This window comes from Eleutherodactylus coqui, chromosome 6 (assembly GCF_035609145.1).
Source record: "Eleutherodactylus coqui strain aEleCoq1 chromosome 6, aEleCoq1.hap1, whole genome shotgun sequence".
Taxonomy (NCBI): domain Eukaryota; kingdom Metazoa; phylum Chordata; class Amphibia; order Anura; family Eleutherodactylidae; genus Eleutherodactylus; species Eleutherodactylus coqui.
In genome coordinates, this window is record NC_089842.1 from 239,814,460 (window position 1) to 239,827,127 (window position 12,668).

The 12,668-nt window shown below is 39.8% G+C and overlaps 1 protein-coding gene across 1 annotated transcript; it reads left to right on the forward strand.

The window, feature by feature from the left end:
- Positions 1-9,297: 9,297 nt before the first annotated feature.
- LOC136571935 (olfactory receptor 2D3-like) lies at positions 9,298-10,251 on the forward strand. The gene has a single exon (XM_066572554.1). The coding sequence runs from the start codon at positions 9,298-9,300 to the stop codon at positions 10,249-10,251; it is 954 nt and encodes a 317-aa protein (XP_066428651.1).
- Positions 10,252-12,668: the final 2,417 nt, after the last annotated feature.

Below are 12,668 nucleotides of genomic sequence, written 5' to 3' on the forward strand. Positions count from 1 at the left end.
TCAATCTATTCTTACGAAGATTCTTTACTAGAACCTCAATTTCTGTTTCAAAATGTTTGATTATGTTGCTAGTTTAAGACATCCGACTAACTCCACATTGGTACATAGCGCCTCTTCCATTAAATATGGCTGGTAAGCTTCTCTCCATAAATGCGAATGGACTGAACTCTCCATTTAAATGGTCCGCAGTGTGGAGAGAAGCTCTTACTTCCAAAGCCGATATTCTTTGCATTCAGGAAACTCACTTTGATGCCTCCGCATGCCCAAAAATGGTACACAATAAATTTCCTAACATCTTTCTGGCCTGCGCCTCCGAAAAGAAAGCAGGTGTTTTGATTGCATTCAGAGACACGTTGACCACGGAAATTTCCTCTATAGAGCAAGGCCCTAGAGTAAGATATCTACTCCTGTCTGGTGCCTTAAACTCAATTCCCTTTACTTAACTTAATGTCTATGCACCTAACTCCACCCAAATAAGATTTCTAAACAAAACCATCAAGAAGCTGCGGAGACATGAAAGAGGTAGACTAATAATATGTGGGGACTTCAACCTTGTCCCAGACGCCATAGATTCATCCGCCACTCTCCCTAGAACTCCTGTCCTGCAGCCCTGGCTTCAGAAGGAAGCGCTATACGATGTGTTTAGATGTTTAAACGCTTCAACCAGAGAATACACTTTCTACTCTGCCCACCATAGATCTTTCTCTCGAATAGATCTGATACTAGCAGACAGATGGTCATTGCCTTTTATTACAGACGCACAGATAGGTACCGCTACTTGGTCGGACCATGCACCAATCTCGGCCACCTTTGAGTGGAGTCAAAACACAGGGAGAGCTAGAACATGGAGAAATAATCTCTTCTTGATGGGGATCCCACAGAACCTTAAGAATATTTCTGAAGCTCTCTTAGAATTTTTCAAGATCAATTCCACTTCGGAGGTTTCATCCCTTACGATCTGGAATACACATAAGGCCTATATAAGGGGGGTCCTCATCAAGCTGAGTGATAATCATAGAAAAGCGAAAGAGGCTCAGATATCTGATGTTCTTCTGCAGATTTCTGAGCTCCATTCCTCGAGCTCTGATTCAGACCATGCTCAACTTTTCATGTTAAGACAGAAATTACGCAACCTTATGCTAGAAAATTTTGATAAATCTTTAAAATCCTCCCGTGCTAACTTCTACACATCCTATAACAAAGCTTCATGTTTGATGGCAAAAATGGCGAAAAAGAAAATCATAAAAGCTAAGATCCCTTACTTATCTTGCCCAGATACTCCAGGAGGAAAGGTGTTCCACCCAAAACAGATAGCTGAATGCTTCCGTAGATTTTATGAAAAACTATACAATCTCAATAAGGACTCCACTACATTCAGCCGTCACAAAAAGAGATCCAGACCTTTCTATCTAATGTAAATCTCCCAATTATTTCAGAAACACAAAGTAGATCCTTGAATGAACTTATATCACATAAAGAAATCTTAGACACTATTAAACTACTAAAATCTCAGAAAACCTCAAGCCCAGATGGCTTCTAAAATGAATATTATAAACATTTTGCAGAGATTCTAACTCCCCACATGTCCCTAGCATTTAATCAATGCATATCACAAAGCAGATTGCCATCAGAAATGCTTGAAGCGACAATAATCACTATACCAAACCAGGTAAAGACCCTTCCATCATATCTAACTTTCAATCCATTTCTCTACTAAACTGTGATATGAAACTCTACTCAAAATTTTAGCTCAAAGATTGCTAAAAACATCATACATTCAGACCCAATGGGATTTACCAAGGGGAGACAGGCACCGGACGGTACGAGCAGGATCCTAAATCTATCAAAACTGGAATGCTCACACACACCTGCCATTTTCCTAGCCTTGGATGCTGAAAAAGCCTTTAATAGGCTTCACTGGGGCCACGCCTTCTCTGTATTAGAAAAATTTGGCTTTGGTGGAAATATATTTAAGGCAATCAAGGTGCTATACACTTCCCCTTCAGCAAAAGTTCTAGTAGATGGAACTTTCTCTGATCCCTTTAAAATTTCGGATGGCACTCGCCAAGGATGCCCATTATCTCCATTAATTTTCACCCTAATAATGGAACCTCTAGCAGAATATATTAGACAACACCCCACAATATACGGTATACATGCCAGCAAGAGATCTCATAAAATAAGTCTATTTGCGGACGATATACTTCTTACCTTAACAAATCCTCTAGTCTCTCTGCGAAACATCCATTCTCTACTACTACAATTCTCTGAAATCTCCTACTACAAATTAAACGTATCAAAATCACAAATTCTAGGTATATTTGTAAATGCAGAACAAAAAACAAGAATTCCCTTTCCAATGGCAAACAAAAAGCATTCCTAATTTAGGGATAAATTTGTGCTTCCCCCTTTCAGAATTGGTTTCCAACAACTATCTACCATTACTACAAGAGCTACAAAAAGAATTAGATACTGTTAAACAAAAACAAAGCTCGTGGCTGGGACGTATAATACTTTATAAAATGCTAATCCTCCCCAAAATACTATATTACTTCCGTACTTTACCAATTCCAATTCCGCGTGGCATACTTGCTAAATTTCAGAAACAACTAACAAATTACATTTGGGTGGGAAAACCCCCTAGAGTGGCCCGCTCGATTCTTTTTCTCCACAGGACCCAAGGAGGAGTAGATTTAAGGAGGAGTAGATTTACCTAACTTGGAAGCATACCGCAACGCCTTGCTTTTAAAACAATCTTCATCCTGGTTGTCCCATACCTCAGGGATTAGCTGACCTGCATTAGAATCAGAAATGGGAGAGATGCGTTTTTTATCTTCATTAATTTTTGCAAAACTAATAGAAACCAAAATTCCTTAGCTCGCAAGAATGTCAAATAAGTCTTTTTTTTATCTCCACCTATGGTAGCAACCCTAGAGGCCTGGGAAAATCTCTTAAAATCAGCAGATAATAAAATATCTTGCCCTTTAAAACAAATCCCCTTAGAAACTCTAGAGTCCTTCATTCATGACATACGTACCACTACATGGTCTAATGCAGGAATTAAATACATCTCAGATCTATTTGATAAAGATTCCCTTAGACCATTTGAGACCCTGGTTCAGAAATTTGATCTACCACTCTCAGAAATATTTAAATACACACAGATATGATCCTTTCTCCAGAAAAACTCTATTAACTCATTCAAAATTCCAAAAACGGTAGCCGCTAAAATAAATAACACTACACACAATAAAAATCTCGAAACAAAGACTACCTATGATACACTAACAGGTGACTTAAAAGAGAGTAAAAGATGCAACCTCCTAAACTGGGAGAAAGAACTGTCCTCCAATTTCCCAATAAAGACCTGGCTAAAATCCTTCAAGTGGGCAAAGCAAGCCTCAAGGTCGGCCAGTCTGATGGAAGTTCGCTTGAAGGTTCTAACTAGATGGTACCTTACCCCATTACAGCTAAAGATCAGACACATATCCCCTGATGCTTCCTGTTGGAGAGGATGTGGTCATGAAGGATAACTTCTACACATTTTTTGGCCTTGCCCGCTGATACTGAAGTTTTGGAAGGAGGTATATATTCTTCTAAACAAATTATTAAATCATCCAACTCCCAAAAATCCAGCAACAGCTCTTTTGCTACTAAGTCTGGAAGACCAATGTTTCCCCTGGGATAGAGGACCTTGTCCATACGATTTCGGAACATAGCATTTATGAAAAAATCTTCACCTTAAGAAAGAACACCATAAGTAAATATGATCTAATGTGGAGTAGTTGGAACAAAATGTTCCCGTCGTGATGTCATTTATTTTGTCACATTCCCGACCCCTCTTCCCCTTTGCTTACTATTTCTACTCCCCTTATATGCCTCTCCCTGTTTTCTAAAATGTAAAACCATAGTAAATCCATACTCTTTACCTGTTGTAAACACAGTGTATGAAGCATTTATGGATGTTCATGTTTATCTTCCATTGGAAACAATGAAAATGTATTGATTAAAAAAAAAAAAAAAGAACTTCAAGTGTTTCTATCATTTACTAACTGACCTAAACTTATTATCTCCCTTTCAGTCTGTGGCACTTCCATCACTTCTAGGCAGAATGTCCACTGTTTTAGGGTCATATTTAAGTCTAGTATTTCCTTTGCTCCTCAAAAGACATATTCAGAATCCACCTTTTTTTTTTTTTTTACTGTGAATATATCAAAAACTCTCACTGCAACTCATTACTGATTGGTGTTCAACTCACTGAACTATACCTATATATGTGTTTTGCAAAAGTATTTACCCCTTTGGTGTTTTTCACGTTTTGCTGCATTACAACCTGGAATTAGATTTTATGTACTGGACAACAGAGCCCAAAAAGTTACAGTGGAATAAAAAAAGACTTTGTTTAAAAAAATAAATAAAAACTGAATATGTTAGTGAATTATGTACCTATCTTATTTACATGTGTTCATCTCTTTCGCTATGAAATCTTTAAATAATGTCTGGTCCAATAGCTTAACCTCAGAGGTCACATAATTAGTTGAATGTAGACCCTTGTGTGCTATCAAAGTATCACTTGATGTCAATATAATTACAGCTCTTCTGTAACACCACTAAGTTAGAAACATGAAGTCCAAGATACTCACTAAAGACATTTGAGACAAAAGTTGTGAAGAAGTATAGATAAGAGTTTAATTATATAAAAATATACCATAACTTCAAAATCGTACAGAGCACAATTATATTGATCATAACAACCTGGAAAGAATGGCACAACTACAAACAGACAAGAGAAGACTGTCTACCAAAACTCACAGACTGAGTAAGAAGATATTAATCAGAAACTCAAAAAAGACACCAACGATAACTTGGAAGGAGCTTCAATGATCCATATCCAAGAGGAAAATTTCTGTCCATAAGACCATTATAAGCCTTACACTCCACAGAGGGTGGATTTATGGAAGAAGAATGGCTAGAAAAAAGTGATAGATTAAATAAAAATACAAGAAAAAATACCATGTAGCAGACTCCTTGACACAAGGATTTACCCCACTCCTACATTCCCTCTTGGAAGCCTCACCAACTTCAGCCCACTGTAGCTCCCACACCCCATAAACGTTCATGCATGGTGAGCAGTTCATACAGCTTTATGTATAGAATTTAGAGTTTTTTTTCCAGTATGTTATATGGTACATTAAACAGTACTATTGAAAAATACAACTTCCCCCGCAAAAACAAGCCATTATACAGCTACGTCGATGGCTAAATAAAGGAATTTCAATTTTTTAGAAGGGGCAAAGAAAAAAACGAAAATGGGGGGGGGGGGGGGAGTCTGCGGCATTGGCTTAGTACTGTATGATAATTCTTATTTTGTCCGTTTCCTCTGATTTATAAAGTGATATTGGATATGTTGGCACTGTATAAATAAAGACATTATTATCACTTCTTGATTCTGAAACCATAGTTTGATCAGACTTGCATTCATCTTTGGTCTTACTGCACAGTCCTTGTTTCCTATTAGTGACTTCATAATAGCCTATACATTTTCTATTACATTTCATTTGGGTGAATTTCCTGGCCAAAAAGTACTGAGTGTACCTGGAATTATGGCAGTGTGGCAGGTCTTTCTGGAACATGTCACCACAACTTGGAAACCAGTTCTAGAGTGTTTGTAGTAATTTCCTCTTCAAAACTGGCACATATTTTTCACTCTTTATCATGCCTTCAATAGAATGGACTGGCCCTTCTCTAGCAACAGTAAAGCACCCCAAAATATCACTTATAGTGGGTATTTAGTGGCTTGTTGGAATTCTTCAAGTCAATGTTCTCCAGGTGTGAACGATTTAAAATGAGTTTCATCAAAACAACATTACTTCTTCCACTTGTCCACCGTCCGGTCTTGATGCTTCGTTTCCACAACAAATGTCTTTTCTTTATTCCTTCAGTTAAAAATTGTTTCTTTACAGGTCATCTACATTCTAGAAATCAGAAGAGCACTATTGAGCCATGAAGGTCACCCCTATGTGATGCCATTTCTCTTTTGATATCATTGCTTGTATTTCTTGGGTTGATACAATTTATTCTCCAAATTAGAGAATTATTTTGTGAAATTGTTTTCCTTTTTCTTCCACAGATTGCTTTACCAATTAATTTGTACAGTATGGTGTACATGCAGTATTTTTTATCTTTCTTTTTCTTACAATTTTTATTCTGAATGTTATCTAGACTCATATTCTACCAAAATGTCTAAATAAATAATGGATGTACCATATGCTTGGGAAAGGCAACTTTATTTCTGAAACGCATTGCATTAATAAATCAACCCTACAGACTATCGGGTCTACGGCTGATCAGAGCACGCAGATTTTTTTCCATTTGCAAGTTGTGTTGAATTAAAAATTGTATTCTTTCTGTCTCTAATTGTTTTTTTTAAGTATTCTAATATAATTTTATTGCAATTTTATAATTAATTCATATTTTTGTTTAGCAGATTATAATCATTTATCCTACAATTTTTTTATTCCATTAATAATTTGTCATGATGTAGTAAGGTCACCAACGTTTAAGATAATACCAACTTCAGGCCTTATTCACATGACTGTATATACGCAGCTAACGGAAAAAAGACGGCTAAGAGGTGATCAAATAACCATGTATAAGTACATGAGGGGACGATAAAAGGATCTCTCCCAAGATCTGTTTACACCCAGGACCGCGACGGTAACAAAAGGACATCTGCTACGATTAGAGGAAAGTAGGTTTCATCACCAACATAGAAGGGGGTTCTTTACTGTAAGAGCAGTTAGACTGTGGAACTCTCTGCCGGAGGAAGTGGTGATGGCAAAATCCATAGAGGAGTTTAAAAGGGGACTTGATGTCTTTCTGGAGAGGAAGGACATTTTAGGATACAAGTCTTAGGTTAATTGTCAATCCGGGTATAGAGGCAGGTAGGAACTATTAGGGGTTGATCCAGGGAACAGTCTAATTGCCATTAGGGAGTCAGGAAGGAATTCTTTCCCCAAAAGGGCTAAATTGGTTTCTGCCCTTGGGGTTTTTTGCCTTCCTCTGGATCAACACAGGAGGATAGACAGGCTGGACTAGATGGACATTGTCTTCATTCAGCCTTACATACTATGTTACTATGTTACTAATGTACCATCTGAGGAATTGGATTGCAATGTATTCACTCAAATATTTACAGCTGTGTAGAAAGTCATTACCTGACATAAAAAGAGTAAAGTTAAGGTTTTTGTTTTTTAAGGACATTAGGTTCTACCATTATGTTACTGTTATCTGTGGACTTTTAATGAAAAATAATGCATTTTCACATAAATTGCACACATATATGCTTCAATTGTGCTCAAATACTATACATATTTTAGTGCTCACTTCCCAAAAAGCAATTAAAAGGAAACATCTCCACTTTTGTTTATGGGCTTATCTTGCATTGCAGCTCAGCCTCAGGCTCATATTACCTAATAGAAAGATAGATTTTTTTAACCCTTTCTAATACAATTTGTATCCTGGGTTTCCTAGGGGGATTACTCTTTTTCTGCAGTTATAAAATGAAGCCATCTGCTGGCTAAAGACAGTACCGCATGAGGTGATGCGTCAGATAGGCTCCAGCAGCAGAGCAGCTGGCAGTATACAGTAAGAATACCCTGTCAGACATCTTCAACATTGGAGCTGTACTGTCTTAAATCATAATGTCGGAATATGTCAAACAGTGAATTGGAAAAGGTTAAACCTTTACCGCCCGAGGATGTATATGTTCAATCTAGATTCTCAGGGTTTTTATTGAATAGGATAAAGAGCCAAGCCAACCCTACACATGGCCAGTTTAAGCTCATAGTAACATGCCAATAACAGGTGTTTTAATCCTTTAAATGTTCAGTCAGCATTGGGGAACCCCTGAATGGCTACTACACAGGTCAATGATATTCCGATGTGCCATTTAGGCGGCATGACAGCCAAAGGCTTTCTGAACACCCCCCAGAGCTGCCTTGTATAGGTATTTCTGTCTAATAAGATGGGCCTGTCTTAATAGAATGCCTGCAGAAATGCCATTTAAACCATCTCCAAGAAGAAATTTAATAAAAAATAGATCAAAAAGTTGCGTATACTCAAAAATGGTACGTTTCTCTGAAAATAAGCCCTAGCTGCATTACAAAAAAAAGGAATGCATTACCTAGCAAGCTTGATCCAAGTCACTCCAGCTGGGACCCTACACACGGCCAGTGTAAGCTGTCTTTAGCAGCTGATACCTGGCGTCAGCAGCCATGATGAGGGGTCATGCCGATAGCTGCTGTTAATCCTTTAAATGCCTCGATCGGCATTCAGGAACCCCGGATGACTCCTACACAGGTCAATGACATTGTGATGTGCCATTCAGGTGTCATTACAGCCAAAGGCTTTCTGAACAATCCCAGTGCTGTTCTGTATAGGTATTCCTGCCTCATAAGATAGGGCTGTCTTAATAGAATGCCTGCAGAAATGCCATTTCCTCATTTTTGATTATCCAATCTCCAAAAAGAAATTTGATTAAAAAAAGATCAAAAAGTTGTGTATACTGTAAAATGGTAACAAGGGAAGCAGGTCATCCTGCCCCCCCCCCCCCCCCCCCCCAAAAAAAAGTAAAGATATCTAAAAAACTAAATTAATTTGGTATCATCTTAATCATAATGACACACGGAAAAAAATTACATCAATGTGTATGTTGTAAAAACAACCCTCTAATGGTAAATTTGCATTTTTTTTCCATTTCAGTCAACTTAAAGAGATGAAAAAAGGTAGTTTATTATATGGTACACTAAATAGTACTAAAAGACACGATGGCTTGATACTGTCAAAGCTGATACTGGCATAGATATCACACAACTGAAAGAAGCAGTGGAAAACCAAAAAATATAGAGAGAGCTCCCCTTTAAGATCGCCGAGGGTCGTGAACGACTAAACGGCTAACAACAACAAATAGTACCACTGAAAAATGCTACTTGTCAATCAAAAAAACAAGCCAGGTATGTCAGACAGCTAAGTTATCCGAAACAAAAGAGATTGGATCATGGTCAACTAAGGATAGGGCCATGTGTGTATTTCAACTTAACCATTATCTGAGTAATATATATATTTTGAGAATTGAGGTAGTCCATCAATGCCTCTAACAGTTTCCCTGATTGTTAGTTTGCCGTATTGTTGTAACAATACAATAAATTACAATTTTTTTACCATTTGCAAGTAGAATGCAAACTATATTTTAGTTTTGTTTTTTATTCATTATTTATCAGGATCCCCCTGAATGTTATGGAACAATTAAACCAAAGTACTGCACAACAGTTTATCTTACATGGGTTGTCTACTAACCCTCATCTGCAAATTATAATTTTCCTAACATTTTTGATGATATATTTAATGAACATATCAGGGAATCTTTTGTTGATCATTGTTGCAAGGATCAATCCAACTCTACACAGTCCCATGTACTTTTTCCTGACCAACCTCTCTGTGATTGACATCTCCTTCTCCTCCTCTGTCGTTCCTGCCCTCCTAATGAACACTTTAGCCAAAGACAGAAGTATTTCCTTATTGGGATGTGCAATACAGATGTATGTCTCCTTAGCTTTGGGTGCAACAGAATGCTTAGTACTTGCCGTCATGTCCTATGATAGATTTGCAGCTATTTGTAGACCTTTGCATTATTACAACATAATGAACAAAACAGTGTGTATATATTCAGCTGTGGGATCATGGAGTATTGGATTCATTAACTCTTTGGTGCAAGTGAACCTCACATTCCAACTCTCATTCTGTAAGGGTGTCAACATCAACCACTACTTCTGTGAGGCTCCTGCTCTTATACGAATGGCTTGTGGAGATACCTTTCTTAATGAGTTATCTATATACATTACAGGAGCAATTATTATTATAGGTGGCTTCTCTTTGATTCTGATTTCATATGTTTATATTATTTCCAATATTCTGAAGATTTCTTCATCACAAGGGAGGCAAAAATCCTTCTCTACATGTGCCTCTCACCTTACTGCCGTCTCCCTCTACTATGGGACACTTATGTTTATGTATCTGCGGCCTCACTCAAAAAAATATAGTAATTTCTCTATTGAAACAGATACGGTAGTGCCCATTCTTTATACGGCAGTAACTCCAATGTTGAACCCTTTTATATACAGTGTGAGGAATAAGGATGTGAAAAGCACCCTCATCAATCTACTGAAGAGGAAGCAATGTTATCAAAGCTAGTGCAACATGAAACATTTCCTGCTTTTGGCCCAGGCTTCCACCGAATTCAAAAAGACTAGGTAGCACAACTAGAGATGAGAGAGCACACTCGTCCAAGCTTGATGCTTATTCGAGCATTAGGGTACTCGAGATAAGCACCACGCGGTACTCAAGTCAATTCCATTTCCTTCCCCGCATGTTTAGCGCCATTTTCGAGCCAATAGACATGCGGGGAAGGCATTACCACTTCCTCCTGTGACGTGCCAGCCCTATCCCACGCCCTAGCATTAAGTGGCTGGTGAGATCAAGTGACTGCCGAGTACTTAAAGCGGTCCCGCCCGCGGCTCGCCTCAGACACATGCTGGCAGAGGTTAGGGAAAGTGCTGCTGCTGATATAGGGAAAGTGTTAATCTAGGATTCTGTCTTCAAGAACCCCAACGGTCCTTCTTAGTGCTACATCTGACTGTGTGCATTACTGTTGTGGCTGGCTGGGAGCAGTAGTGCACTATTTTTTTTTCCATCTCGGGCTGTGCAGGCCATTACATCTATAGCATTCTCAGTCTGCAGTGTATTATACAGAGTTTAGGGAAAGAGCTGCTTATATAGGGCAAGTGTTAGAGTAGGATCCTGTCTTCAAGAACCCCAAAGGTCCTTCTTAGGGCTACATCTGACCGTGTGCATTAAACTTGTGGCTGGCTGGGAGTAGTAGTGCATCCATTTTTGTGTTACGCATCTAGGCCTGTTCGTAGCCTTTTAGTAAAAGTTTTTTCAGGCTGCAGTGCCGTACAATCGCGCTCTCACTGTGAAACAGCACTCAAATATTTCCTAGCCTGCTGCGAACAACTTCATTTATACCGTTCTCTGTCTGCAGTGAATTAGACAGAGTGTTGGGGCCACAGCCACTTCTATAGGGGAAGTTATTAAAACTATACAGTCCTCAAAGTCCTCCGTGCAAAAACCCCAAAGCTTCTTCTTAGGGCTACAACTGACCGTGTGCATTATACTTGTGTCCTGCAGGAAGTTGTAGTGCATACATTTTTGTATTATGCATCTAGGGCCTAGGCCTGTTAGCAGCCTGTCAGTAATAGCGTTCTAAGGCTGCAGTGCCGTACAACCAGCTCTCACCGTGAAACTGCACTCAAATATTTCCTAGTCTACTGCGAACGACTTTGTTTATACTGTTCTGTGTCTGCAGTGCATTATACAGAGGTCTAACCGCTAAACAGTACTATAATATTACCGGAACCACTGCAAAGTATTTCAGCTCTGCCGCTGTGCAGAGCGTCTCACAATACCCTTTCCTTGGTGGAGTTGAGATAGCCACAGTTACCAGCACTATCCACTGGCTTTAGAGTCTTCTCCTACTCCACACAGCCTCTATTATCTACAAGTCTCTGCGAGCGGTAATTACCCCTAGGTATCAGCGCAAGACAGCGAGTTACTTTTTTCAAGTCACAGCATAGAGCCTCCGCTATCTACAAGTCTCTGTGTGCGGTGAATTAAGCCACAGTTGTCAGTGCTTTACAGTGGGGTAATTTATTTGGGCCCTGCTCTATTCGTAATCCGCCATGATGAGGAGTAGGGGTAAGGGTCGAGGACGTGGACGAGGACGCGGACGTCCAAGTGAGGATGTGGGCACAGGCCGAGCTCCTAGTCTAGGTGAATCACAGCCGGCTGCTGTGGGATTAGGAGAGAGGCCAGTTTCTGGGTTCACCAGCTTCATATCACAATTCATGGGTCCGCGTGGTAGACCTTTATTACAAACAGAGCAGTGTGAACAGGTCCTGTTGTGGATGGCAGAAAATGCGTCCAGCAATGTATCGACCACCCTGTCTTCTACGCAGTCCACTAGACCTAGGGACTGCAACTCTGAATCCTCTGGCTGCTACTCCTCCTTTTTCCCAGCCTCCTCACTTCATAAAAAATGACATATTCTGATGAGCAGGCAGACTCCCAGGAACTGTTCTCGGGTCCCTGCCATGAGTGGGAAAAACTAGTTCCTATCTCACCTGAGGAGTTTGTCGTGACCGATGCCCAACCTTTGGAAAGTTCCCCGAGATCGGATGATGAGGCTGGGGACTTCCGGCAACTGTCTTAAGAGCTTTTTGTGGGTGAGGAGGATGATGATGATGATGAGACACAGTTGTCTGTCAGTGAGGTAGTAGTAAGGGCAGTAAGTCCGAGGGAGGAGTGCACAGAGGATTCAGAGGAAGAGCAGCTGGACGATGAGGTGACTGACCCCACCTGGTCTGCTAAGCCTACTGAGGACAGGGCTTCAGATGGGGAGGCAAGTGCAGCAGCAGGACATGTTGGAAGCGGCAGTGGAGTGGCCAGGGTTAGATGCAGGGCCAGTGCAAAGAATCCCCAAACTGTTTCCCAAAGCATCCCCTTGCGGCAAGCCTCCGTGCAGAGGGCTAGGTATTCAAAGGTGTGGATGT